Source organism: Curcuma longa, chromosome 1 (assembly GCF_044706935.1).
Source record: "Curcuma longa cultivar G26 ecotype Majalengka, Jawa Barat chromosome 1, ITB_CL_G26_1.1, whole genome shotgun sequence".
NCBI classification, from domain to species: Eukaryota; Viridiplantae; Streptophyta; class Magnoliopsida; order Zingiberales; family Zingiberaceae; genus Curcuma; species Curcuma longa.
This window is the reverse complement of record NC_133861.1, coordinates 18031927-18045027: the sequence shown is the minus strand read 5'-3', so window position 1 is coordinate 18045027 and position 13101 is coordinate 18031927. Positions and strand designations below refer to the sequence as shown.

Below are 13101 nucleotides of genomic sequence, written 5' to 3'. Positions count from 1 at the left end.
CCGCCTCCCCCGATGGCTTTCGGAGACACCTTTCCCCATCGCCGGCACCGCCGCCACCCCATTTCACAGCTCCGCGTACCTTTCCGCAGGACCACCGGAATCCTAACCACTGGCCGCAGCAAAACCAGAACCCACGCCCTCCACTGCCATCCGACAATCGCCGCTCTCCCCCGGTAGGTCATGGCCAACTTCCCGTGGCGGCGCCTCCTCCGGACCCTGTTGCACTTCTTGCCTTCGCCCGAGAGGGTAGGCTTAAGGAAGTTGTTGGGTTGTTGAACCAGGGAATCTGTGCTGACCCTCCTACCTTCTTCGACCTCATCGCTGCCTGCTCCGATCGGAAGCATCTCGAAGAATTAAAAACGATTTATGAGTCCTTTTTCCGCTCGCCCTTCCGTGCTGATCTACAGATCAATAACAAGCTACTGGAGATGTTCTCAAAGTGCGGCAGCGTGGTCGATGTTCGCCGTGTGTTCGATAGAATGCCTGACAGAACTATCGACTCTTGGCACCTGATGCATGATGCAGGGATTTCACTGGAATGCGGTAAGCCAATGAGAACCTTTTGAACATTTACCCACGGACAACTAAACTTGCCTAAGTCAATATATTTTAGGATTCAGTCAAATAAAATTTTATAGTTACATTGATAATCCACGGTCGTTTTACCCGGATATTATTGAGTTCATACAACAATAAATAAAATTCCAAGACTCATACGATGGAAGCTTTGGCGAACCTGCACACCCTTGCTTCCTTGTATATTAGACCATGTTGACACAAGTACCCTCTACTCGGACTACAGTGCCTGTCCTCTGAACAAATGCACAGCCCTTCCAAAGCACAGCCATCGCCCTTCGCTGCTTCCTTGCCATAGATCACCTCATCGGACCATGGACTCTGAAACATGCCCTCCGGGTCCAGTTCCTTCATGGCCGAGAGAAATCCCTCAAATCCAGGGTACTTCCCCTGGACCCCAACGAAGGCAACGTTCCTGTTCTTGGCCCAGTGCGGCCTGGCGCCGTACTTGACGAACGCCATCTGCTCCACCTCCTCCCACACGTCCTGATTCAGCCTCGGCGTGGACGGGTCGCTCGCTCTGTAGTAGTTGAAGTCCACCACCACCGAGTCCTCCGGCTGCCCCAGAAGGGACTCCGACCGCTTCACGAAGCGGATCATGAAGCCGTTGTAGTTGTCGACGCCGCAGAAGTTGTCCGGGTTCATGTCGCGGAGCCGCTTGACGTCGAGGATGAAGGATTTGAAGCTTTGGGGGGAGAAGAAGGCGGTGGTCTCGTAGAAGAAGAGGCCTTGGATTCTGGGGTCCCACGCGCAGGAGCTGAAGGGGTCCGATGCTGGCGAGTGTTGGCAGGAGCCGGAGGTCTGCATCCGGCCGTGACGGCCGACGACAGGGTAGCCAGTGAAGAGCAGGTTGTTGCTCCTGAGGCCGTTGGCGATCGTCTTCTTGTACGCCAGCTCCCCGGAAGCGGTGGCGCACTTACCTTTGACGTTTCTTGAGTCATCGAAAGCTTTCTCTGCGCCCACAAGAACGGCCTTAATCAATTAGAGTAAAAAGAGAACAAAGAATACGGATTAGAACGGCCTTAATCAATTACCAAGCGCTCGGACTGCCATCGAGACGGCCATGAGATTCGATTGGAAGCCGATGAAGTCGTTGAAACCGTCGCCGGAGGTGTTGAGGGGTACACGGTCGTCGCACCTGAACGCCGCCTGGTGCTGCGACGGAAACCAAGTGATGTCGGCGAACTCGTGCTTCCGGGCGTGCTCCGTGAACTGGTCTTGGAAAGTGGAATCGTCCCGGAATGAGTAGGTGATGCTCCTCTTGAAGCTGGGCTCTAGCGACAGTGTCACCTGGCGGGGAGAAGTAGCAAGAATTACTAATAAGCAGAAAGAAGATGGTATTTGGACGACAATCCACTGCGAATCTGCGATCATTCCAAGTAAATTGCAAGCTAATCGATCGAATCGAGTGACCTGAGATATGATTCCGAGAAGCCCAAGGGAAACGGCTGCTGCATTGAACAGGGGATCCCCACGTTGCAGTGTGACGACCTTGGCATGCCCTTCCGTCGCCGACGCCGGAACCACCAGGCTCAGGGTCTCGACGTGGTCGTGCACGGCGCCTCCCCTGCCCCACCACGAGCTTCCGTGCGATCCCGTGCTGATTAGCCCGCCGATGCTCACACCCTCCCAGTACGGCGCCGCCACCAGGCTCAGACCCGCGGCCTCCACTTTATCGATCAGTTCCCGCAGCCCCACTCCGGCGTCCGCTGCCACCCTCCGGTTCGCCACATCCACCTAATGCAAAAGCAATCAAATCCGATTCGGGGCAACAAAATCAATCAAATCGCTCGCCTACCTCGATCCTCGAGTTGTACTTGGCGGTGCTGATGACGACGGAGTTCTCCGGCGGCGGGCAAGCGAGCTTGGGGATGGTGTGGGAGAAGCCGCTCGCCGCCTTGACCTTAAGCCTCTCCCGGTGAGCCTCCGACACGGCGACGCGCAACTCTTCCTCCGTCGTCGGGAAGACAACATGGCCAGTGCGGCACAGCTGCCGGTCGACCCACGCGCCGTAAGCGTTGGAGAGGACGCAACCAGTGCCGTCGCAGTGAACGGGCGGCGCCGGCGGCTTTGCCGAGCTGAAGAGTCGGTTCCATCCGCTGATGACGACGACAAGCAACATGGAATTCCGGATTGCGGCGGCCATTTTGGTGGCCACTTGACTGATGCTCAGATAAATTCTACCGGTCTCAACTCTCCCAATTCATCCATCAACAACCCCCTTACCGAGCAACTTCCAGCTCAAGCTTTTCTTCATTCTTCTCCTCTTCCTCTTCTCCTCCTTAGTTCTTCACTCCACCTCCTCTTCTATCCCATTAAAAACACTGAATATTTCTTCTGTATTTTCTTTTTCCTCTCCTATTTTCATTTTCACCTCTTCCTCACCTCCACCGATAATAAAGATGGTCCAGTTAACTTGACCCCAATTACTATACGGTCACCTCGCAGATTATTCAGGTTAAAACTCTGACAGTATAGGTGAATATGATCGATTTCCTGATATTTATGAAAAAATAAATTAAAAAATTATAGTTAATTACTATGGAGAAGGTATTATTTCAATTTCATTAAAATTTGATTAATTCAATCAGGTACAGAAAGTTAGAAAGTTATATGTTAAAACTCAATGAATTACACACGAGAAGATAAATTTAAGGCCCGGTAGATGAGCAGATCCATTCTTCACTTTCCTATAATTATTATTGTAGATTTTTTCTATACTATTATAAATTATCCTCTTTGGTGGGAATAAATGTCCTCTTCGCATAATGCGGCATGTGCGTTCACGATCTTCTAAGTTTCGTGGCTTTACAATTTTAGTATTTAATAATAAAGTGAGATTGGAACACAATAATCTGTTCTCTATGACTCAGCATCAAAATCAAACAGTAGAACTAACTACGAACTAATAATAAAGTGGATGATTTGAAAAACAAAAAATAATCTCATAAAAAAAAAAACTCACACGAAAAATAAAAAATATACATTAATTTAAAAATAATTAAAATACAGTCATACAGAATTCTTCACTCCTTTTTAAACTAAAAATGGGAATACATATTTTAAATAAATAAAATATACTAATTCTAATCAAAATTATAATTATTCTCTATTTATTATTAAAAAAATATTAATTATCGAATACTAAAAATTTATAGATGTCAAAATCTTAATAATCTGTAATTTATCTTTATTCATTTTCTTATTTGCATTATTCTCCTCCCCCATACTAATTCAATAACTCTACTTAACAATTTTTTTTTATTATTTTTCTTTTTCGACGTCCCTTCCAATAAGAAAAAATGGATGCTTTTCGACTTTGAAATATTTCTTTTTGTTTCGACGAGTACAAAAAGTATTTAAAGTTATTATTTTTATTGAAGGTAGAAAAATACAATTAATTCTTTTTAAACATTATGCCCGCTTTTAATTGTGTCAGTGTATTATTTATAATCGGCACAATAAAAAGGAGCATGTATGACTGAAAGGAATGAGATAGAATCGACAAGATCTTCATATTACTGCCATAAAATCATGTTGTCACTATACGAACAATACATATTTACTAGACCATGTTTTTTACACCAATCTTTTTCCCACTCTTTTATTTTCTTTCAAAATTTCCCTTTATTTTAATCTCCATTTTTTTTCTCATTTTCTTTTTCATTATTATTATTACTTGATTTTGTTATTACCATATTGTTACAGTGTAATAATATTTTTGAAATTGAACAATCAAACTTTAGCTCTAATCGATTGACACAATATCAAAATTAAACCATTGACACAATATTTTTGAAAATTTTAATTTATTATTGTTTATTATTTTTTCTTATTTGTATAATACTATTCTTTTTCATATAATCTCATTTTTATCCACATTGAAACGTAAGAAATAAAAATACCGAGAATATACTCGAAATTATTTTTGATGTTGAAGGATATTAAAAAGTTTTTTAAAATATAAAAATAAATATTTTGAATAATAAATAAATAAATTATAATTATTTCTTATTTATTATAAAGATGAAAATATTAATTATTAAATAATAAGAATTAAATATAATTTATTATAGATATGTCAATTTTAAATATTTTCCATATTTAATTTTACTTATCTTAAATATTTTTTTTGTAAATTTTAATTATTTTCAATTTGCTAATGAATAAGTTTAATATTTATTTTCTTATTTACATTATTTTAATTGTATAATCTCATTTTTATTCACATTGAAACGTATGAAATAAAAATACTTGTTGAGATGGAGATATACTCGAAATTATTTCGATGTTGAAGGATGTTTAAAAGGAAGGTTGACTGCCACGCGTCGCTGTCCTGCCATCGAAGCGTCTCCTTCCGTCCTGCTTGCTCAGCGACGAAGCGGCATCGGGCGCCGCTTAAGATAAAATGGCGGACCAGGCGCACGACGACACGCAAACGAAGAAATGGAGATCGAGAACGCGCGTGATCAGCCCTCCTCGCTGGGACGGAGGTTAGCTACCCTCGCGAGGCACCTTGGCGTCGGCGATACTTCTCTCGAATCGTCTCGCGGAGAAGTCATCAATCCCGCGCCCACCGCAGGATTCCATGGTGGATCCGTTTTCGCCAACGTCGCCCAAGCACCGGAGGACCCGATCCTGGGGGTAAAAACATTCTTTCGCTCGACTTGTGTATTTCGATCTGTTCTTCATGCTGTTCGTAGGTTTTTGTGGTGGGAACTTGGTTTTTAATTTTTTTTAAATTATTTGTCTTTTCAATATATCATTTACGTTATTCCATTTGATTCGTCTGACCACAGAAAAGAACTGAAAAGTAATTGATTGTTCTGCTTTCTGGAACTTGATTCTGATGTAGCTTTGGCTCACTGTCGTCCCTCTATTGATGCAATACGTTTGCTTTTTTGAGTTACAAAAAAATGTCTGTTCGATCATTTTTTTGTTCACTGCGAATTTTCCTCTCTGGGGAGAGTTTCATGGAAGATTTATGCTTATCGATCATCAAACTAATGCTTCAGTCTTTAATCTGGAATGGCTCACCAGGTGACAGTTGCATATAACAAGGATCCAAGTCCTATGAAGGTAAACTTGGGAGTTGGGGCCTATCGAACTGAGGTATAATAAATAGATGGATTAACTACTGCTAACTCTCTTTTGCCGTTTAGCTTGTATGAAAGGACTCTCCCACTAATTCTTTGGCAGGAAGGAAAACCGCTTGTTCTCAATGTCGTAAAGAAAGCCGAAAAAATGCTCCTCAATAATCCGTATGATCCCTAATCTTGACTATTGGAAAACAAAAATGAAATTGTAAAGTTATTGTATTTGTGGAATTATATTAAGATGGATTTGATTGCAAACTTTGTACATGGTTTAGCTTATACACATTAAGAATTGTTCGCAGTTTGAATAGTTTAAAATCGTTGATGTTTGTCTCTCCTTGTGTTGGTCTTCATGCTTACTTTATGGTACTTGCTTTCTTCTGTTTTTTCCTCCAATTGATCTTTTCTTCCCTTTGAGTTGATCCCTTCTCTTAAGCATTAACATCCCATCAAATTTAACATGGTAGGGAGTTTGAACAAATTGACTTTGAAATAAAGAAGTTGATGACAATGAGCAACAAGTGACTTTTTTAGCATATCGACAATTTAATTTGACTTGGGTATTGGATGAAGTCGGATATTGATTGTTTTCATGTGTTGTTGAGTGAAATGACTATGAATTTCAATATGTTCTGTTCTTCCATAAGAAACATCATTGGCTAGTTGTGTGATGCTTCAACTATCACAGTTAATAAGACTAGGTCGTGGAGATGTAATGCCCATGTCATTAAGGAAAAGTTGTAGCCAGATTATTTCTGAGACTTAGTAATAGTATGATATTTTTCTTTATGTTAGTTTTTTGCTTCGTACTCTTGTGAGATATAGAAGAATCACCCAAGAGGATATTGAATCTAGTAGCTGATCTTCAGTCATCTACATCATTAGCCCAATTAGCATCACAAAATGCTCATAGGGTGAGTGAAGAAGAATTTTGTCAAAGAATATCAGAGTATACATTTCCCCAAAAAATATAGAGTTCTATAACATAATGAGTGGCTTGAGGGGCAAACTTGAATTGATTCATGATATCAACAATATGAGAAATATTTGGTTGAGTGATGGTGAGATACGCTGTTTCACCAACTAGTAATTTGTAGTGGGTTGTATTTGTTAGAGGTTTTCACCACACTTTCTAAATTTTGCATTAGCTTCTAATATGGTAGAAACTACTTTAGCATCTGTCAATATAACACTTGTAATTTGGTATTTTGGTTAATGCATATGTAATTTGAGAGAGGTTGATTCCTGTCAAGTTGTGAGAGACTTCAATTCTAGCTGAGGTCCGTTTTAAAGGATACGTTAAAGGTTTTTTTTAGGTCGTCCAGGCTTGCAAAGTTCTTCACTAGTTATTATATGGTCAACATAAAGAAGAAGAATGTTAGTCCTCTGAGAAGAATTGTAAGAAAGGACTGTGCGAAGTATTGTATCATGTGGATTGTGGACTATGTTGGAAGCTAAGGAGGTAATGGACTCATGGTAGCACTGAATTCTTTAAAGCAACTGTTAGTGGCTTCTTTGATGCCTTGTCGTGTTTTGCAAAGGCAAAGAACTTAGTGAGGAAGATGGACGATCCTGGGGAGTGACTGATTAGACTTCTTTTGCAAGATGCCTTAGATATTTTTACCATCTGATTCATAGAATAACTATCGATGAATGGATGCAATAGCTAGAGGAGTTTGTACGAAAGTGAGTTTAAATAATGGTGTAAAGGTCTCGTATAGGCAAAACTATGTTCTTGATTATAACCTTGGTAACTAGTCAAGCTTTATGTCGATTGAAGGACAATCTTCTTTTGTTGTAATCTTGGAAATCCACTTCACCTAATAGTCATTGTCTTTAGAGGTAGTTCAATCAGGTTCCAAGTGCAATTTCTTCAATGTTGCTAACTCCTCGCCAGTGGCTTTTTTTGCCAAACCAGATCATTGGAATTCTCTTCAAAAGTAGGAATATGGCAAGTAGTGTCCTAATGGAAGACCCATAACTCTATAATCGAATACTGGGTGTTCCAACTCTTGAATGATGCCTGATAGAAAGAGGCGCTAGTACAGGAATGTCATTCATTGAAGAATGGTCAAAACCTTCAATGAAATACACATTCTTTATGCAATATAATGTATACTCACAAGGGTGCAAGGTGTTGTGCATCCTTCCTGATTTCAGTACCTTACCTTGTTTCATGGTGACTCAACCTAGCAAAATTCAGACCAACATAGGTGAGCAGTGGATTTTACCAAGCATTAGCTAACCCTACCTGGTGCTCTGTCCAGCTTTTCTACCAGGTACTCTATTGACCTGTCCTAGTATTTTTGACCCTAGTATTTAGAAGTGGTTTGGTCTTATATATGACATGTGATTTGATAATTGCGTGATCAAGTAATTATGAGATTTCGTTTGGTTTTAAGCTTTGGCTTTCTTGGTTTATCAAAGGCAGGATAAATTCATCTCGTGTGTCTATTGTAGCACTAATGTGATGTACGTTCCTTGGCTATAGTGTAAGGGTTTTTTCCACTGCAGTTGTGGACATAGACATATTTGTCTTGTTTTATGCTGTAGATTCCATTTACTATTCTTATTAATATTTGTCTTGTTTCATTCTAATATATTCTGCAGATCTCGTATCAAGGAATACCTCCCAATAACTGGATTGGCAGATTTCAATAAATTGAGTGCTAGACTAATATTTGGAGCTGACAGGTGCATATTTCTACCTCTTCTGTAGTTCTCTAATAATTGTTATAGGTGAAAATGTAAAGGCACCAAAAAATGGACGTGTTACATAATTACCCTCATTTGTATAATTTATGTTAGAGGCATTGGTATTTCTATTTCCAATGCATCATGATCTAAGATGTTTTGCCACTTTGGAGTTATGATTGACTATGCACATGAATAAATTTAGTTGCTTTTAACCTAAATAATAATAAAAGGCTGGCACAGGTAGAAACAGCTATGATAAGATACAAATCTCAAATTTTTGGGTGCTATAATCCACGTTCACGAAACTTCCTCTTCAATTTTTTTAAAAATTAAAATCCTTTTAAATTTTTATATTATGTATAAACTCTTTACTTGGGGACCGACAGAGGATCTGATGAAATATGATAGCAACTATATTTTGTTGTCACATATGTGGATTTCTTGAAAAAAAAATGAAGATTACAATGATTGAATTGTGGATCGACATCCGTGTGTGGTTGCTGTCTTATAAATAATATTAAGAGACTCATGTGGTGGTACATGTGCAAAATTCATGTTTCCATTTCAGTTGTTTTGTCGATGCCTGTCTCATTCAAGGGCTGTTGACATACATCTTTCTTTTTGGCAGTTGCGCCATTCAAGAAAATAGGGTGGCAACAGTGCAATGCTTATCTGGCACCGGCTCTTTGAGGGTGGGAGCTGAATTTCTGGCAAGGCATTACCATGAGGTACAGTAATGCAGTTCATCTTGTAGTTGTTTTATGATGTGTTTAGGAAGAAGTTATATAACACTAACGCTTCTGATTCTCCAGCATACGATATATATTCCTCAACCAACATGGGGAAACCATCCAAAAATTTTTACATTAGCTGGTCTATCAGTGAAAACTTACCGCTACTATGATCCAAAAACAAGAGGATTGAACTTTCAAGGTGTAAATCATCCCTCCTTTTGTGGCAAATCAGTCTTTGCTTTAAGTGCTTTTTCTTATGTAGGTAATTAGGATTCACTTTGTGCTTTAACTCCATGGAAAAATTTTGTTACTACAGGTTTTCTAGAAGACCTAAATATGGCTCCCCTTGGAGCTATAGTGCTCCTCCATGCATGTGCGCATAATCCAACTGGTGTGGATCCTACTCTAGATCAATGGGAGCAAATCCGACAGTTCATGAGATCCAAAAGCATGCTTCCTTTCTTTGACAGTGCTTATCAAGTAAGAGTTTCTTTAATGTAGCAAATCCTTAAAAGTCAAGTACATGTCTTTTGTGATTCTTCTTTCCCCATGGATTATAATATGGAGAAGCTAAAGCACCATGATATACTTAACTGCTAACGATATAAAATTTCCAGACAACATATTTAAAAGAGGTTAACTGATCGTATTTTGTCTCCATTGAACAAATTAAGTCTCCTATTTTATCTCTACTTTTTGTTTAATATATAAATTGTAACCTCTATATAATGATCCATCTGTCAATTTCAATAATACCATTTAGATGGTATCAGAGTCAATCCAATTTTAGGGTTAGTGTTATCTAAATCAATCCCCTAAGAAGAAGATTACGGATACAATGCAGCAATGCAGCTTCCCTTCATCCATTCCATCATTGAAAAACTCTAATTTGACTTCATCGTCATAAAATCCTTATTGTATTTCCTCTTTCTGGATCTTCCCTTCATCATCATCTTCTTCCTCCATCACAAATTTCTTCTATCAGCACTCTTGGCTCCGACTTTGTCTTTGCTCTAGTCTTATAGTTGACTCTTGCTGCCCTCTGCATAAAATCTTCTGTTTGCTCTGCCTGTTATAGTCAACTCTTGCTTTATCTTCTTTTCCCCTCAAGTTAGCATGAAATATGTTGTGTACTCTGCCTGTCCAAGTCTTCAAGTCTGCTTGTAATATGCACCTTCCTCTTCACTCACAGTAGCTCTAATTCATGGACTATAAACTCCTGCTCCACTCCCTCTGCTTATGAGATTTCAGCCATCATCGTCCTCCAAGCTGAGCTTCTCATTCCCACACTCAGTCTTAGTCAGGTTGTTACTCGTAGAAGAGTATCCCTTGTTCTCTCCATTAAACAAACCAGCTCTCCTGATGATTTTGTACCTGCCTTAATTTATTAACAAAAAATTAGAGGTAAAGCTGGAGATGAAATAGAAGACTTGAATTGTTTATGAGGATAACAATATGATAGGTATGATAAGTTTACTCCTTTTGAATGGTTGTTTTGAAATTTTCAACTCTAGACACATATGTGTTCAAATTATATACCAAAACACCATATGTGTGTGCGGATGTATTGAGATCTCATTTAAATTCACTCTAAGGGATTTGCAAGTGGAGACTTGGATGCTGATGCACAATCAGTAAGGATGTTTGTTGCTGATGGAGGTGAATGCGTCATGGCTCAAAGCTATGCGAAGAACATGGGTCTGTATGGGGAGCGTGTTGGTGCACTAAGCATTGTGAGTGACTTCTTCCTTGGGATTCATCTTCTATGCATTTGTTAGTTAATCTCTTTAGTTTTCTGCTACACTGATTTTAAATGATCATAAGAATCCTTTTCTGGGTTGACGACTAAGCTATTTCATACTGTAAATTAAAGTTCTCGATAGTCATACTGATTACTGATGAAGTCCACTCTTGAAAGTTCCACCCAGCCAACCCCAAATTTAGATCCAAGTATTCTTTTTTGGCAATGTTGTCGATGGAGATCTATACCTTCAACAAAATGATTAGAAATTCAATTACATCATTTATAGGTTGAAATATCTGAACTTTATTAAGCAACTTCCAGAAGATCAATTATTTGCATCAAATTAAAATAACCAGATGCACCAACCTAACTACAAGAAACATAATATTATGTTCCAGTAAGCAACTTGATATGCAAATTCATAGAAATTTAGTTCTGATTGGTTGTGGATTTCTTTTGTTTCTGACATTAGCATGCTACACTTTCCACTTTTAACATTAGCGTGCTACTCTTTCCATTCCATAACACACTACATTATCAGTCCTAGCACTCCAGAAGTTGGTTAAGTGGCATCACTGCTGTTCACTGAATCGAAAACTTATGAATGGCTTTTTCTCTGTGAATGACCTTTCTGTTAATTAAATTTATAGGTCTGTAAATCTGCGGATGTAGCAGTTAAGGTTGAAAGTCAGCTGAAACTTGTGATTAGACCTATGTACTCTAATCCTCCCATTCACGGTGCTTCTATCGTTGCCACCATTCTAAAGGACAGGTATTTCATCTTTGCTTGTTAAGCTAAATAACTGCCTGAATTAAACCAGCTTACATGAGGTTGGGGCTTTAAGAAAGCTTGCATTTGGAGTTTTAAGAAAAAGAGCTTGCATGCTTAATACTTCTTGTGATTGTTCTCAGTTTGGGAGAAAATTGTAGCTTTATGTTGCATGCAGATGCTTGATTTTCTTCTCATTCTTGTCAGTTTTCTATAAGCACCTACATTCTGAATTTCTTTCAAGTTTAGTGGATAAGGCTTATGTTTTTCTGTGCTTTCTCAGAGAAATGTACCATGAATGGACAATGGAGTTGAAAGCCATGGCAAATCGTATAATTAGCATGCGTCAGCAGCTTTTCAATGCTTTAAGTGCTAGAGGTATATGAATTTATCAACTGTTTGTTATATTTTCATTCATCCTAAATTCTAATTACCGATTATAGAATACAATGATAAAGCACCTTTTTTATCTATCACTCCTAAGTTGGTAATTGATGAATGGTTGTGCCAACAGTTATATAGTTTTGCCAGATAAGTCGCGGCTCTGTTATGTGACTTTGCTAGTTGGTTTTTTCTGTTAGGTTTTGCTATGCTCTGTTTTTAGTTAAAAGTTCCATATAACTTAAGCTTTGAGGACTAATAATCACCCTATCTATCAAATATTAAGAAATCTTTGATTATTCACGAGAAAGATGACATGGTTTTGAGTTGATGTAGGATTTGAGTTTTACTTACTAGTCTTGAAACTAAGAGGCTTCTTGTGTTGGTTATACAGGGACACCCGGTGACTGGAGTCACATCATCAAACAGATTGGTATGTTTACTTTCACAGGGCTTAACAACGAGCAAGTGAGCTTCATGACTAAAGAGTATCATATTTACATGACTTCTGATGGGTAATTATCTTATCTTGCTTCAAAATTTTGGAGGTTTGCATTATAATTTGGAGTCTTCAAACGCTGCCTTCCATGAGCTAAAAAATCTGTTCTGTTCAATGATTAGTCCATCTTAATTATTTTTGAAATTCGTTGTATGGTGTTGACATCCCATGGCGCTAGCATTGTTCCGTTCGTCATTATCTAGAAATTCCCTGTCTAATTATTAACAGAAAACATGCTTATTGCAGGAGGATTAGCATGGCTGGTTTGAGCACCAAAACGATTCCTCATCTTGCTGATGCCATTCATGCAGCAGTCAATCGCATTAAGTGAAAAAAGGAATATCACTATTAAGGATGGGACTGAAGTTTTGCAACGCATTCTGCCTGCAAGCTTGTGTATCGATGTAAGTGTAGCATTCAAACCTTTTTTGGTAGTGGTGTTTCCACAGACTATCAACTATATCGTCTCAAATAAATTCACTAATCGTTCAATGAATTTATTGCTGTTTGTTGGAGAAAGCCCTAATAATGAAATGTGTTGGTTCAATGGCCATTAACTGTCTGATGACTTGGCACATATGTTTGGACAGCTTCCCCAATTTCTA

At 39.1% G+C, this 13101-nt stretch overlaps 2 protein-coding genes across 2 annotated transcripts; one reads left to right on the top strand and one right to left on the bottom strand.

The window, feature by feature from the left end:
• Positions 1–652: 652 nt before the first annotated feature.
• LOC141845086 (L-gulonolactone oxidase 3-like) lies at positions 653–2893 on the bottom strand. Its single transcript, XM_074733132.1, has 4 exons — positions 2375–2893; positions 1990–2313; positions 1611–1866; positions 653–1529 (listed from the first exon to the last, which is right to left on the bottom strand). Exons 1-4 carry the CDS (start codon positions 2720–2722, stop codon positions 712–714), a joined length of 1746 nt encoding a protein of 581 aa, XP_074589233.1. The 5' UTR covers positions 2723–2893; the 3' UTR covers positions 653–711.
• A 2111-nt stretch (positions 2894–5004) lies between these two features.
• On the top strand, positions 5005–13015 carry LOC141833201 (aspartate aminotransferase, cytoplasmic). The gene is made up of 12 exons (XM_074720588.1): positions 5005–5220; positions 5617–5688; positions 5776–5837; positions 8283–8366; positions 8998–9097; positions 9182–9302; positions 9420–9583; positions 10699–10836; positions 11498–11619; positions 11900–11994; positions 12392–12512; positions 12743–13015. The coding sequence occupies exons 1-12, from the start codon at positions 5023–5025 to the stop codon at positions 12825–12827; spliced, it is 1362 nt and encodes a 453-aa protein (XP_074576689.1). The 5' UTR covers positions 5005–5022; the 3' UTR covers positions 12828–13015.
• Positions 13016–13101: the final 86 nt, after the last annotated feature.

Bases quoted from the DNA above. Each gene is read 5' to 3' on its own strand.
- LOC141833201 (XM_074720588.1), top strand. From the start codon at position 5,023: ATGGAGATCGAGAACGCGCGTGATCAGCCCTCCTCGCTGGGACGGAGG. The intron at 9,303-9,419 runs GTGTAAATCATC...TTGTTACTACAG, and splicing joins AAGAGGATTGAACTTTCAAG to GTTTTCTAGAAGACCTAAAT. The intron at 11,620-11,899 runs GTATTTCATCTT...GTGCTTTCTCAG, and splicing joins GCCACCATTCTAAAGGACAG to AGAAATGTACCATGAATGGA.
- LOC141845086 (XM_074733132.1), bottom strand. From the start codon at position 2,722: ATGGCCGCCGCAATCCGGAATTCCATGTTGCTTGTCGTCGTCATCAGC. The intron at 2,314-2,374 runs GTAGGCGAGCGA...CTTTTGCATTAG, and splicing joins AGTACAACTCGAGGATCGAG to GTGGATGTGGCGAACCGGAG. The intron at 1,530-1,610 runs GTAATTGATTAA...TTGTGGGCGCAG, and splicing joins GATGGCAGTCCGAGCGCTTG to AGAAAGCTTTCGATGACTCA.